The sequence below is a fragment of the Drosophila bipectinata genome, chromosome 2L (genome assembly GCF_030179905.1).
Source record: "Drosophila bipectinata strain 14024-0381.07 chromosome 2L, DbipHiC1v2, whole genome shotgun sequence".
NCBI classification, from domain to species: Eukaryota; Metazoa; Arthropoda; class Insecta; order Diptera; family Drosophilidae; genus Drosophila; species Drosophila bipectinata.
In genome coordinates this window covers 11,780,581-11,795,100 of record NC_091736.1, presented here as the reverse complement: position 1 = coordinate 11,795,100, position 14,520 = coordinate 11,780,581, and the positions used below count along the sequence as shown (strand labels likewise).

Here is a 14,520-nt window from a genome sequence, read left to right as displayed (position 1 = left end):
ATGATTTTCTCTTGTTTATGGCGTCGATGTTGAATGTCACGGGTAAATGGAAGCAATGTACACATCACACATCACTCCGCCATTTCGTAGTTGTTTGCAGTGGACAGGATGTGACGCCTCTGCCGTAATGCTGTCTCTAATAAACAAGCGCTAAGGTTAATTCAACAAAGGTGAGGTGGTGGTGGGCGGACTCATTGTATTCACTGCAAGGCCATAAAGTAAAATTAAATAATTCCGCCGGCCGCCGTGAATCAAATGCCAATCCGATCGATACCCGGTGTGATTGATTACTGCTCCCTGTTAACCTTGAATTAATGTAAGCACTTGGGGTCAATGTCGTTTCACCTTGACTTTGTTTCATAAAAAAAAGTCAAGCCGAAGACAATTTTTTACGAGGCGCATGCCAGCACTTAAACCATTTTTATGGCCACGAACCCGGCATTTTTTTAATTTTGGCTAGACAAAGAATGTGAAAGTTTTATTTATACCACCTGAGGATGAAATTATTTTCAACATATTCTAAAAGTTAGCAGGATGTGGTTAAAGCCGGAAGATTTAAATTTAATTTTTTGGAGATAAATAATGGAAATTGGCTTACTTTTCGCATAGATGCAAAATTAAATGGATCTAATGGATACAGGAATAAAACTGTGAATCAGAAAACGATTGGTAATAAATTTCTCGAACTAGGAAACGATATATACTATATTGTATTCCATAGAGAATTCAGCTGGCTAATTTTGACGGCTGTCCACGTGAATGAGAAGAAAATAACTAAATTGGTTGGATGATCATAAATAACACTGGCCATGTGATTTGCATAGTTGGATGCCACGCGCATCCAAGCCGTGAACTAAAAATGGGAGTACGGGAATGCTGCAGTTGGCTAACCGAGTTCAAAGCAACCTCTAGGACGAGGTGATCGTTTATGGATCAATAAATATACAATTTATCCCATTTAATTAGTTGCTATTGGTGTAAAACTGTCTGAATATCAAAACATGTTGTGCCGCGCGCATAAATTCGTTCCAATCGCCCCGAAAATAGGTTTTTACGATCCCTCCGTCAACGGCACTGTCCCCCTCTGGCTGTCCCCAGATATATAACTTTGTCCCGACGCCGTCGCCGATTTGATTTTCCACCACTTACTGTATTGGCCTGGCTGTTATTGTTGTTTCGGGACATAATTTATGGGTCGCATTTGCCTTTTTGGCAATATAGCCAATGGTCAAGATGAAGCGTGTATGTATATTTGGTTGTGGAATTACGACTTTCGAGATACTTAAAGATATCGTTTAGTCCGTGCGTGTCAGGCAATCATCAGCAGCTGAAAAGTATGCAACAGTTTTCATTCGATGTGCGACAGTCAAAGAATACTCATACGCCCCGTGGACATATATTAGTTCCTCCTTCCCAACTAAGCATTTGCAATCAGCAAAGAATCCAAGAATGACTTTTTAAATAAATCAATATACAATCTGGAATATTTCCAAATTGTCCGATGATTTAATTTTTCATCGCATTTATTGTTACAAATCTTTTCAGGTTCAGTGCCCTTAATGTAATTACCATTCTGACAGAAACATCTGGAAATATTTGTCTAAAAAAAACATATAAATTGCATTCGATTTTCACACACAAGGTTTATTGGATGCAGTTTGGTACACGTGCTGATCTTGGGGCCGATGTTTTCAATCTCTTAGCAACTAAACAAGATGGGATGCTTCTCAAAATGGGTGTGTAAGTGAGCTGGTGCAAGCGTACATATAACTAATATCTAACGAGCTGTCTAAGATGTAAATTTTCTTTGGTGTATGGGTAGAGGTCTATGAAAATGTCTGTATAAAAAGAACTACTATAAATCATGTCGATGAAATAATGAAAAATTGCCACAGTCGAGCGCTTCCAGAATATCTTGTACTCCTTCTCTCCCGGGCTTCTTCTTAGGCCGATTTCAGGGGAATATGCTTCTTGATCACCTGCAAGTAAGATTGAGATTGAGGGATGGGTACGTTTATAAACAATTGAAATTCGAATGCGGGAATTGTTTACAATTAAATAATAATAAAACCAATATCAATTAAGACGCGTGTGAAACACGTCAGACGGCATCTAAATTTAGTCGGCGGTTAAATGATTGAGATTTCTCTATTTTGGTTTTCGGTTTTCCACCTTCATCAATCCACGGGGGCGAAGACTGAATCACCCGGTCAAAACAAATCGCCCCCGGCCGCAGGAAACTCGTTTTCCGCGTATGGCAATGCCGATAAACGAAAATGGAAAACCAAATCCGATGCCGATTCGTGCCAAACAAATAAAAGGAAATCAATAAACCGATTAATTGATGATAGCCAGAACTCACCTCCGAGCACATGTTTTTGTAGATCTCGTCGGTGTCCCAGGGGCCGCGCTCGGGCAGGGCGATGCCACGCCTACGCAGCTCCTGGACACAGTCCGTCAGATCGAAAATGGGCAGTGGATCGATGCCAGCTTTTGCCACCTTGGCTGCCAAATACTCTACGTAGTGGGTGCTGAAAATTAATCGGATCATATAGGATTAATTTGACTTTATCTGAATTTTCTCGTTCCTGAACTTACCGACACATGCCGGCGTGCTTGTCAGGCACCTCGGTATTGCACACCGTATCCACCAGGCCCTGGGGAGTCTCCTTTTGCAGGGGAATAGGACACCGAGCTTGTGCGCGGGCTTTCGAGGAACTGCTCGACTCGTCCTTGGTCTGTATGGGTTCCGTGTCGAACTTGACCTTCTGTTCCTTCAGCAAGAACTGCAGTTGCATGGGAATCTTGTCGCGCAGGTAGAAGAGACAGTTTCGGGGATGGTGGGCGTGCAGGCCCAGCTTGGCGCAGTAAGTGGACACAGTGCACTTGGCGCCCATCATGAAGGGTCGGGCACAGCCGTAGCAGAACTCGAATTTGCACTGAGTGCAGGTGAAATGCATGCAGCCGCCTCTGAAAGGAAATCAAGAAATACGTTTAACATTTTATCTGTGTGGCTGTGGCTTGGATTAAAAGTAAACCCACCTGGCCAGCGAATATCGGAACTTGCACTTGGGGCAGTCAATGCCGTTTTGCGCAAGATGCTCCTGAACCCCTTGAGCTTGCAACTCCGGGTCGTTCTCCCGCTTCCACTCCAGGTAGGCCTCGCAGCTGCTTCCCTCATGCTGGCGCTCCCAAGGCTTACGGCACTGGGCGCAGGTTACGGAGCCACAGTCAGGGCAGATGAGACGCTTCTGCTTTGGCCGAGCAAAGAATCCGGAGGAGCACTGGATACACCACTTAAAGTTGGGGTCCTGCAGGAGTGTCCTATCGCGGAGCTTACGCTGGAATAGCTCATGAACGTCGCCGTCGAGGATGCTCTTTAGGAAGATGTCAAGGTTGGAGAAGTACTCCAGGTGCTCGTCCTCATGCTGGGCTTCGTTGCTCAGCTCGGGCAGTTTGCAGAAGGGGCAACTGCAATCGTTGATACTGCGATCGGTGATCTGTGGATAGACAAATACTTGATATACAAATCCTTGAGAATTTTCAGAGGATTCCTTACCTGCACTGTGAAGTAACTTTTAGCGCATTGCTTACAGCACTTGTGAGTGCATTTCAGCATGGAAACTATTTGATTCATCGGATAGCTGTTCATGCACAGTTCACACTCTTGCTGGAGCATGGCAATGGCCTGGTCCAGGTCGGAGCACTCCCTGGCTGCCCATAACGCCACGTCCTCCTGGAACTTCATGTTCACCAAGGTGGCCGCAATCTGGGCTTCGGCAATAGATTTCACCAGCTCCTGCTCCACATACTTTCGCGCCAAGACCTGAAATGAGTACGGACAAGCAATCCAGTTTTATTATGGAATTGTTTGCGTTACTTTTGACTGGTACACACCGCTGGTTCCTCAATAACCGGCTCTTGGACACTAGGATATGCCCGGAAGACGGGCATACTCAGCTTACGCTTTAGCAGTTCTGATTTCAAGGGCTCAGCCTGGCTCTGATCCTCCTGCTCCTCCTCGGTGGCCGAGGTCTCGTAGTCGTCGTCGGAGAAGCACGTTTCGTGGTACTTTTTCTTTGGGATTCGGGGCTGGGATCGTGGCTTCAAGAGAGCCGCTGCCGCCGCTGCTGCACCACTGGTGCTGGGTCCATCCGAGGAGTTGGAGTTGAACCGGCTGATGGCATCGCTTATGGACTTTTTGGTAGTCGGAGTGCTCTTGAGCGGCACACGACTGGCCGCGTTAGTAGTTTGCTTCTGAAGGTACTCCTGCTGGATGCGCTTTACGGATGAGATGCCCATGGGCGCCGAGAAGGACTTGGACCGGAGCGGAAGCTTCTTGTTTACGGGAGTGGGTTCAGTAGTGGGCTTGGGTATCTTACTGACTGTGGACTTAACTGTCTTGGGTGTGGTTCCCTCTGTGTTGCCTGTGGTTTTGTTCACTGTTTTGGCTTTTGGGCTCGGGGTTACCTTTTTGGGCTCTTCCAGCACCGTCTCCACGGCCAGTTCCACGGGTCGGGACTCTGAATCGACAATGGGTGGATCGGATATTATGGGTAGGGCAGCAGGTTCTTCGACTGATTCCAACACAGCTTCTGTGGGAGTTTGTGCTTCGGGTACAACGTCCTCTACTACTTCTGGCGACTCTTCCGCTGGAAGACTTTCCACTTCCGGTGGGGGCAGAGATTCGGCTTTGGTTTCTTCCTGAACATTTGCCTGGGGTAAGGTGGTTTCCTTTGGAAGTAAATCCCTTATCACCGCTGGAGTGGTTCCTGCGGAGGAAACAACCTCAGTCTCTGCGACTGGATCAGCATCATGGTTTGTGGGCGTGACTGATGAGGAGGGCGGGATGACTGGTTCGTGAACTGGTGCGGTTTGTGTAAGATTCGCGTCGTCTTCATCCAACTGATCTTCGTCCTCCTCCATGATGTCTTCAATCTCAGTGCCTTCGTCCCCGGTGGAGGCCTCTTCGATAAAGGATGTATGCTCGTTATAGGTATTCCCATCCTCACCCTCATAGTCTCCCTCCTCTTCGCCCTCGCTGTCATACCACTCCTCTTCCTCGCCTTCGTCGTACTCATCCGAGTACTCGTCAGAGTACTCATCCTCGTCCGTGGATTCGAACTCATCCATGCTGATCTCCTCGCGCATCTGCTTGATCAATCGCTGAGTGTCCTCCACAAGCTCGCTTAGATTTTGTTTGGAGGGATCACCGGACGGCACGAATTCCTTGAGCACTATCTTGGATGTTTCCGATTGACTTGAATTGGACCCAATGCTGGCGTTGCTACTGGTCCTAGCGATTGAGGACTCCACTTGGGATTCGTCTTCTAATACAAGCAGCACCTCGGTGTTGGCGGTTTTGGTTTCTGTTTGATGATCATCACTTTCCATACTGTAGAGCTCGGTATCAGAGGTTCCTTCGTCGTTTGGCTTTGTGCCCTCACTGCCACTGAACTCGGGGGCATCCTCAAACACTTCATCAGAGTGGGAAGGGCTTACGGCAGTGGCTGTCACAGTTGGGGCTTCTGTTTCTACATGAACTGGTTGTAAACTTTGTTCTGGGAGTTGGGATATAATATCTTCCTCATGACTTGCCGTAGGTTCTTCATGAGATTGAGCTTCCTTAATATCTACATTGTCTTCTTGTACATTTTCAGGAAGAGGAGTATTACCAGACGTATTAGCTGCTTCAATATTTGTAAGTAATCCGTTAGCTGTTTCTGGTTGTGTTGTAGTTGCTTCATTTTCTACAGGAGACTCTTCTACTTCGGGTGTTCTGTTGCTGGCTCTACTTTCACTTCTAAGACTATTACTACTAAGGGTTCTCACAGGAATCTTTGAGAATCGTTTTGGGCTTCGCTTCTGGTCAAGGGATATTCCCGAAGTACTGGTTGGTATAGGGACTAAGGATTCCTCGCCTTCTGTTGTGGTTTCTGCAATATTTGAAGGTGTGATGAGCATTGAATTATCTTCGTTCTGAACCATTTTTATTTCCGTTGAAGAAGAATCGGTAATTATTGCCTCAGGCGCCGCCTCTGAATTTAAATTTTCTGAAGACTGTGGAAAAGTCTTGGGTACCTCCATAATTGTGGTAGACTCTCTGTTAGGTTCTGCAGTATTTTTATTGACAGCGTCCTTTGAACTTTCAACTATTGTACTAGTGTCCAAAGCAATAATATGTTCAGGAACTGGTGAGGAGGTTTTTTCTTCAACCAATACTGAACTAGTAGTGCTTACTGTATCCTTTTCAGGCTGTACCTCAGCAACAGAAATATCTTGATGGGAAGCTACATTATTCGTCTGAAACTGAGCATCATTTATTGAGTTACTGGGAACTAAGACAGCCAGAACTTCCACCGTATTTTGTTGAGCAACATCTTCGGGCTTCAAATTATTTATTTCTGGTTGTAAAGGTACTTCTTTTGGTAACTCTGTCGTATTGTTGGTTTTCGCATCTACACTTTGTGGTAACCTTACTCTATTTATAGGTTTCTGACTTTGTTCTCGGGATCTGCCTTTCTTTTGCTGCTGCGAGCGTCTATTTTTCCGACTGGCTTCTCTGCTCGTGGAAGGCTTGTTATCCAAATCGGCTTGGGTTTCTAAATTATTTGGCTGTTTTTTGATTGTCAGAGGTTTTTCCACACTAATTACTTTTTCCTCCTCCACAGCAGTTTCTTTGTTGTTAGAAGTCGCAGTAGAGGGTTCAGATGGTATTATTACTTCCGCGTTTTCAGTCTTTTGCTGAATGACACTGACTTCCGGATTGGATTGCGGTGCAGTTTCAGTTGAGACAGATTCTTCTGCAGGTTGGATGGTTTCTTTTTCTGGAGTCTTCTCTTTTGGCGCAATGAAACTTTTGTAAACTATACGCTCGGCATCTTCCAAATCATCGAATTCCCATTCCGCCTCATGAAGCCTCTCAGTGCCTCGATCGAACTCTAACCTGAAATTAGCTATTTCCGTGGCATAGATGAAACTAGGAGGCAGTTCCTCATGAAAGGAGGCTTCTCTAATGTTTGGCTTTATGAACTCCTCCATTATGTAGGTGCCAGGGTCGGGGGTTGGTTCCGGTTCAGGTGGTGGCTCTGCATTCTCCAGCTTGGGCTGAGTGGCTTCTACTGGAGCCTCTGGCTCTGTTTTCTCCATGAGCTCCTGTTCGACCTGTTGCACCAGGTTAGGCACTATATCCTGGATGTGCTGCCAAACAAAGTTCTTGACGTCGTCAGTGGACTTATCTTCAATGGGACCCGAAGGCTTCAGAGTGCTGATGGGACTCTTGGTAAGAATGCGCATGACTTCTGGATCCGTTTCATATTCCAGCTCTGGCTTGCCCTTGAAAGTCTCCAGCATGCTCTCGATGGACCGGAGCACCTCTTGGTTTTGCTTGGCTTGGTTCTGCTCCATGTTGCCGATGAGGATCTCCAGGTTTTTCAGGGTACTGTCCTCCATTTGGTAGGGACTGGGGGTGGCGTAGGTGGACTTGGCCGGGCTATCATCGGCGGGGATGGGATCAAATGGGTGGGCTATGCCCGGACTGGGACTTTCTCCGGCCACCGGGGGCTGTAGGCAATCCAAAGCGTGGCTGTTCAAAAATTCATGGATATCTGTTTTGGGCAAATGAACGTGAATCGAGAATAGAGAGAGAAATATGAGATATTATGGTCTGCGATTGTCTGAAGCGCGATCTACAAACTAACCCGACTTGGTGTCAATGGCCACACCACTATCGTTCTCAACGCCATTCGGCGAGCCCCAGATGCGCATTAGGAATGGCTTGAGTTGCGTGCGATTCAGCTCCAGCAGCGCCTGCTCCACATTACCTTGGTGCGCTGTCAGCGCGTTGACGATGTCATCCCGCAGAAAGTTTCCCTTGCTGGCCAGCTTCCTGTACTTCTGTTGCCGCTGCTGGATACAGTCGGCCACCGCCTGCCATACGTTTCCTCCAGAGCTGCGCAGCGCTTCCCGTGCCTCGTTCTGGGACACTGTTCCAATCGTGTTCTCGCCCCGCTCTTGGCCGTACTTGGTGGACAAGCTCTGCACCGTCTGGACCAGCTTATGCCAGTTGTCGCGGAGCCACTGAATGGGATGGGTATCGGGGGCACAGTACTTGACAGCCGCCTCTAGCTCCTCGATGGTAAACTTGTACAGTTCCAGCTCCTTGAGAATAATGTGCATTTCTGTTTCCGGATCTCGTGCCGGCTCGTGTTTCAGACCATAGGATTCATTGGGCAGATCAAAGGGAGAGGATGTTTGCTGAAATGGAGGACCATTTTGAGAAGGATCTAGCTATTGCATTATCAAACTTACATGTTGCAGCATTCGAAGTTCGTTTATAAAATTGGGTCGCCTGGTGACCTGACCAGCATTGTAGGGATCCAAGCCGTAGCCATCATGAAATCTAAGATCATTGGCACTGCGATACCGCTCACTCTCCAATGGCAGCTGCGAGTTGCTGCGATAATGTGGACGGCGTTCTAGATTAATTGGTTCCGGGGTTCTGAATCGATCTGAAGGTATCTCTTCCTGCTTTTTGTTAAATGGTAGAGCATCATAGGTCTGCAAGAAACCGATGGATTAGGACGAGGATCAAAATACTACCAGGTCTTTCATTTACTTGAGTGGAAATGCTCTGAGGAGGCGGCGAAGTTCCCATTTCGACAGCCGCTACTTCCCGGGGCGGAGTGCCGCCACAGCCCGTGGACACCTTCTGGGCCTGCTTGAGTACCTTTTCCGCCTGCGCCTGAATGCTCTCATCCAGCGTATTCCAAATGTTTTCAACGGACTCTGGAACGGATGAGAGCATTAGCATTTGGGGAGGGGGATAACCAACAAATCAAATTAAACAAACTGAATGCGGTTTTGGGTGGTGGTCTGGTTCTGTATTTGGATTCCATAAATGCGTTAATTGTAGTGCTTACAGGTCTTTACTAACTAAGTTTAGTCTTGAGTGGTTTGGTCTCAGGCCTTGGTGCCTTCGAAAAATGAGATTCGCTTTTGTATCCTACCTTTGTGCAAGAAGCCCTTGGACATGGCGTTATCGGACTCGTTTTCGGATGAGTTTTTCAGTGTTGACTTTGAGGGTGTTGGAACAGGAATACTCGACGTGATCTTTGAGGTTTTAATAGGTCCTACAGAGTGGTTTGAGCTTGATTTACTGGTGGGCTGAGCTATTTTCGTGACTGGGACAGCGGTGCTGGTACCACTGCTTATCTTCTGGCTGGGCTGCTGGCTCTTCAGCGAGGACTTTCGCACCAGCTTGACTTCCGGCTGGGAAGCCACCTGGGTTCTAGCAGGCTGTTGAGATTGGGTTTGTGGTTTTGTCTGCTGTGGTGGGATTTCTTCCACCTTCTTGGCTTTGTTGGCCTGAGCTGGCGGCTTGCTAGGCGTCTTGCAGCAGATGGAGCAGATCTTAATGTTTGGCTCGTTGACAAATGTACAGAACTCGCATTCCCATTCGTGGTCCGGCGTGGAGGGTGGCGGACCCAAGTCATCGGTCTCAGCCTCTGCCGGTACCTCCTGGCTGGGATCGAGCTGAGCCTCGGCTTCACTCTCTGAAGCTGTAACCTCCTCCACTACCTCCTCATACTCCGACGCGCTCTCTTCTTGAGCTTGTGGTGCCGGTGGCGCCTTGTGTACGACTGCCGCTGCCTGTGTGTTCTCATCCTTCATCTCTGGCTTGCGTTTGGGCTCAACTTTCTTGGAGGACTTGTGTTGGTCGGCTTCCTGGAGCTTCTGTTGGATTTTTGCCTGAACTAACGCGCGGGCACCTGAGCCCTCCGACTCCAGGTCCGAGTAAATGCGACTGGTGCGGGCCGAATCCGTAGCTGGCTTATTTCTCGTGAGTGTTCCACCATTGCTGGTCTGGGAGTCTCGTCTTTCCGGTAGCCACTCACTCTGCACTGACTTTGCGACCGAACCGCGCCTATCCCGTATCTTGTGCTGCCTCGATCCATGCCGCTGCTCGCCATCCAGCTCATCGTTGGCGATTAGCTGAGAGGCACTGGAAAGGCGCCTCTGGCGGGGCTGGTGATGTGGCTGCGATCGAGATGCACTGGTCATACCAGATCGGGTTGAGACCATAGATCGGCGATCGTCCTGGTCGGAATCCTCGTCGTCGGTCAGCTCATCGTCCACATAGTTGGTGCGCTTTCTCCGCAAGGACAACGACTTGCGACTGGGCGTGGGTGAGGCAGCGTAGCGGGAACGGGATGTGGCCCGGGAGGCGGCTGTTGGTGGCATTCCCATGACTCCTAGACGAGAAAGATTCTTTTGAAATAATCCACAATAAAGTTAAAAAAAACATACCTGGATGCATTATGGGATAGCCAGGTGCTCCTGGATACATCATTCCTCGTTGGGTCATAAAAACAGGCGGCGGGTAGTGGGGATGCTGATGTGGATGGTGCTGGGGCAGGTAGCCAGGACCCAAGTTAAGCGATAGATTCGAGTTGTTGAACTGCTGTTGGGAACCAAACTGGGACCACTCGTCCGGGTGCTGGTGGAGATGCTGGTGCTGCCAACCAGGAGGCTGCTGGCTCTGGCAACCAGCGCAGTTGAGCTGCGCCAGGGATTGGGCCTATGGAGGTACTTGAGTCGAAGTTTTCCGAGGTATGTCTCTAACTTACCTGTTGCATCCGTTGGTTGGCCAACCAGGCCTTGCCGTTCTGCGTCTCAGCCAGAGGGCGGCGGGGGGTGGCGGTGTTGAGGTTGAACACCGAGGTGCTCATCTGGCGCCGCTGGGCACCCGCCGCCTGTCGTTGGAGCAGCAAGGAATTGTGAAAGTTGTGTGAGTCATCCGAGAGATCGAAATGGGATGAGTTCAGACCGGATGACATGCTGCCGGAACGAAAATGCGATGGCGATGGTGAGATGGTTGACCATGGCTCGAAGCCGGCTCCATTCAGCAGATGCTGCGGCGGGGGAATGACCACGAAAACACGGAGGCACCCACAGATAGAGATAAAGAGAGAGGAGAGGGAGAAACGAGACGAGACGAAACGAAACAAAGACGAAACGAGACAATCGATGATGAGGGGAGACATTTGATGGCGATGTGGGGGGTGGGCGGACCGCCACTCACCTGCTCACTGTTGGCGCTTAGCTCCTGGCGCGCCTTCTGCTGGCGGTACCGTTGCTGCAGAATGGCCATACGGTCCAGCGTGGCGCTGGCCTTGCTCTTAATCTTCTCCAGCTGCACTGAAGGCGGCCGTTGGATGCCATCAAACACGGACTTTGGGGTTCCTGACCTCGAGGATCCTCCCGCCTCGCTGCGCGGCGGCTCTGGCAGCGGGCGGTTGTTCATCTGATGATGTGTTGTTGCAGGAGGGGGTGGTGGGGTGACTCCACCCCCTAGTTGTCCTCGCCAGCCGCCCAGAGATTTGTGCGAGGGCGTGGGCGAGGGCGGCGGCAGCATCTGGAAAAAAATCGGGTTGGGTGCCTTGTCGGTTTGCTATTTAAAGAGTTTTCATAGAGACTTTGTGGTTCTCTGGTTTCTAGTTTTTTTTTGTTGGGAAGGCATTTAGGATTTTGTTTATTCAAGCATTCAAATCGAATTTTACAAACTTGGTACTATGAGTAACCTATGTCGGAGCTGGCTTATGGGTCTAGGAAATCGTGCAGTGGCGTACCTGATCCTTGCGGCCCAGGAACGGGGTCAGCAGACCACGTTTGCTACGACGCGGTGGCGCCACTGGCGGAGGAGCTCCTCCTCCCGCCTGCGCCTTGGGAGGAATGGGCGGAGTGCCCTGCTCGACGGCCTGAAAGAAGGTGATACACTAAAGGGTAATAGATTTATGGAGAATCCTTACCTTTCGCATGTGCTGTTTGCGCTTGGGATGCTTGTGGAACATGTCATCGCAGGAGGCGCAGAAGATCTGGCCAGCGCACTCCGAACAGGTCACCCAGGGGTTCTGGGAGCCGCAAAGGGTGCACTTTAGCTTGTTGTCTGGAAGATGAATTCAATATTATCAATACATACATATTTATATGTTTATAAATCACCTGGTGTCTTGGTCCTGATCACTGTGGTCTTCATCGGTTCATTGGAGTACTGTTGCTGGTTGGAGAATTCAATGATTTCGTAATCTGGCTCGGGAGTATTTTTCGCTTTGGGAGGCAAGGCCGGGGCCTTTGCCGGTCCACCCGCCACACCATTTGGCGGCGTGGGTGGCGGTTTAGGTCCAATACGATCATTCGCCTCGTTCTAAAAGTGAATTTTTCTAAAAATCAATAACTTCTGGTAGTAAGAGATCTTCTTATTTACCACCCAGTTGGGCATGTTTCGAACATTCTTGCTGAGCAACTGTGGGGTCGTCATCTTTGTCGAATGGGTTGTCAGGAAACTGCCGGTTCGTTCTCTTCTAGCTTGTCTTCTTATTTAATCTAAATTTTAAATAGAAGTGCAGGTAGTATCCTTTTTATCAAGTGAAGCCTTTTTAAATTAAAAATTCAAATATGTATTCTTTTGTTTATTCTTAAATATCGCATAATAAGCAAATTTCCGCTCATTAACAAGGCACTTCAAACGACTTCATATTCCATTAAGAGAACTGCCAAAAATGTGATATATAAATATGATTATTTTTAGCTGGCTCACCCAATTTCTGCCAGAGGCACAGTCCTAGGAGGCAACTTTTTCGAAAATGCAATTTTCGGGGATTTTGTGCGCAACACTAAACGCAGCCAGAGTTCGATCAAGAATAAACTTGCTAAATTTAGGCTAAAATATTTCTCTGTGCAGCGAACACAGAATTCAAAAAGTTTTTGGCAAAACATTTCGGGCTTGTTTATTTATGAAATGATGCGAAAATGCGAAAGAGGGAAATGTTGTTAGTGACTCAATCGGCGTACGCTGTCAACGCGGCTAAGTGGCTGAGATATTGGGAGACTCTGAGAGAAGAATTCACGAGAAGAATGAGAGAAAGAGTTAATTATAAAATTAATTAAGTTTTTTTTTTATTTTTTAAGAGGGAAGGAAACTATTTTCTGTTGTAATAAAGAGTAAAGAACATTTGAGAAAATTGAAAGCAAAGAGACTATTTTAATTTAAGGTAAGAGAATAGGTAGAAAATTAAGAAACTTGTATGTACATATTTTTTAATGACGCAGGTGGGTATGAAAAATAATATATTAAAAGTGTCCGGTCTAATTGATGCTGTTCTACAATTCTTAAGTTTAGACAGGCATAAGGAAAATATTTAAAAATGAAAATAGTTTCTGTATGATGTTATTGCCAGTCTACAATATTCTGTACTTAGTTTACGACTGCAATTTTTAATAGATTTAAAAACGAAATCTTTATCCAAAAATATGTACATATAAGAATTTTAAGTTCATTTTACAATATTTTTTATAATGATGTTTCTCTAGACTTGGCATTACTGGCAGAACGCCTACCCCAAATACTTCTCAAGCATTGCGTATACGCAACGTTGTCTCTAAAGTCCCACACCGCCATGTTTCTCGCACTATTTTTGAAAACTTCTGCAGCCTGTCCGTAGTTTTTTTGGGTCAAAAATATGTCACACAGTGAGACCATATTCAATAAAGCCGCCTGCAGTGGTTTGATGAGCTCGGGCTTGTCGACTCTCCCGCCTCTCCCTAGTATCCACCTCCACGGGCATCTCCGCCCGGCATCTTTGAGATACAAATGCCCTGGGAGGCAGCCACCGAATCGAACGCAACGCCAACTCACACACACACCGACACACAACCTTACACACGCACTCACACAATGAGGGAAAAGTTTTTATTTTTATGGGAGAACGGTGGGCAACTATTTTTAAACATTTCTTTGGCTTGCCTATATTTGCGTTTTTATGCACAATTATTTTACTTTCTTCTTGGCAGATTAACGATAAAAAAAATATGAAAATTAGCATGTTTATCTTTTCATTATTCATCGAAAGTATACGAAATGCCTTGAACTTTCGCGTGGAACGTTCTGTGGTTAAAATTAGACCAGTTTTATATTTAGCCCACTTTGGCTACACTTCACTTCACTTCGATTTAATTGGCATTTCCATTTGTTATTGTTTCGACTCGGATCGATGGGTGCTTGGATCGATGGATCGATCGAATAGTGGAGAGATCACTTACATAATTCGTTTTCACTTGACGCGTCGTGCCGCACTCAAAACTGCCACTGCCAGCTGGTAGCACATGAATATATATAAGGGTATATATATATATATTTCTAATGTCTAGCCACGGCGCGACATGAATATTCTGCTACGGTCTCGTTCGGCGATCGTCTCCTAGCAAACTGAAATCTCTATTGGATTCTAAACAGCATTTTTACTGCAATCTTCTCTAGTCTCTAGCTTCTAGTCCACAGACCCCGGTCCCCAGTCCCAGCCGTTTTCGTCGTCGAGTAGGAAGAAGTCAACGCAGAACTGAATTCTCATCTTGTCTGGTTTTCCTATCATTTCCTCATATCCCCGCCTGGTGTCTCTTCACTCAACTATTTTCAGTATTTTCGCGTTGTTTTATAAATACAACGCAACATCGTATTCGATC

At 47.2% G+C, this 14,520-nt stretch overlaps 1 protein-coding gene across 1 annotated transcript; it reads right to left on the bottom strand.

Annotated features, from left to right (window-relative positions):
• Nucleotides 1–1,618: 1,618 nt before the first annotated feature.
• Nucleotides 1,619–14,262, bottom strand: LUBEL (Linear Ubiquitin E3 ligase). Its single transcript, XM_017241167.3, has 18 exons — nucleotides 14,101–14,262; nucleotides 12,266–12,384; nucleotides 12,004–12,205; nucleotides 11,811–11,947; nucleotides 11,631–11,759; nucleotides 11,084–11,416; nucleotides 10,629–10,913; nucleotides 10,309–10,579; nucleotides 9,009–10,253; nucleotides 8,618–8,787; nucleotides 8,311–8,559; nucleotides 7,701–8,256; nucleotides 3,898–7,607; nucleotides 3,560–3,826; nucleotides 3,043–3,500; nucleotides 2,599–2,970; nucleotides 2,363–2,531; nucleotides 1,619–1,979 (listed from the first exon to the last, which is right to left on the bottom strand). Exons 2-18 carry the CDS (start codon nucleotides 12,317–12,319, stop codon nucleotides 1,944–1,946), a joined length of 8,643 nt encoding a protein of 2,880 aa, XP_017096656.3. The 5' UTR covers nucleotides 12,320–12,384; nucleotides 14,101–14,262; the 3' UTR covers nucleotides 1,619–1,943.
• Nucleotides 14,263–14,520: the final 258 nt, after the last annotated feature.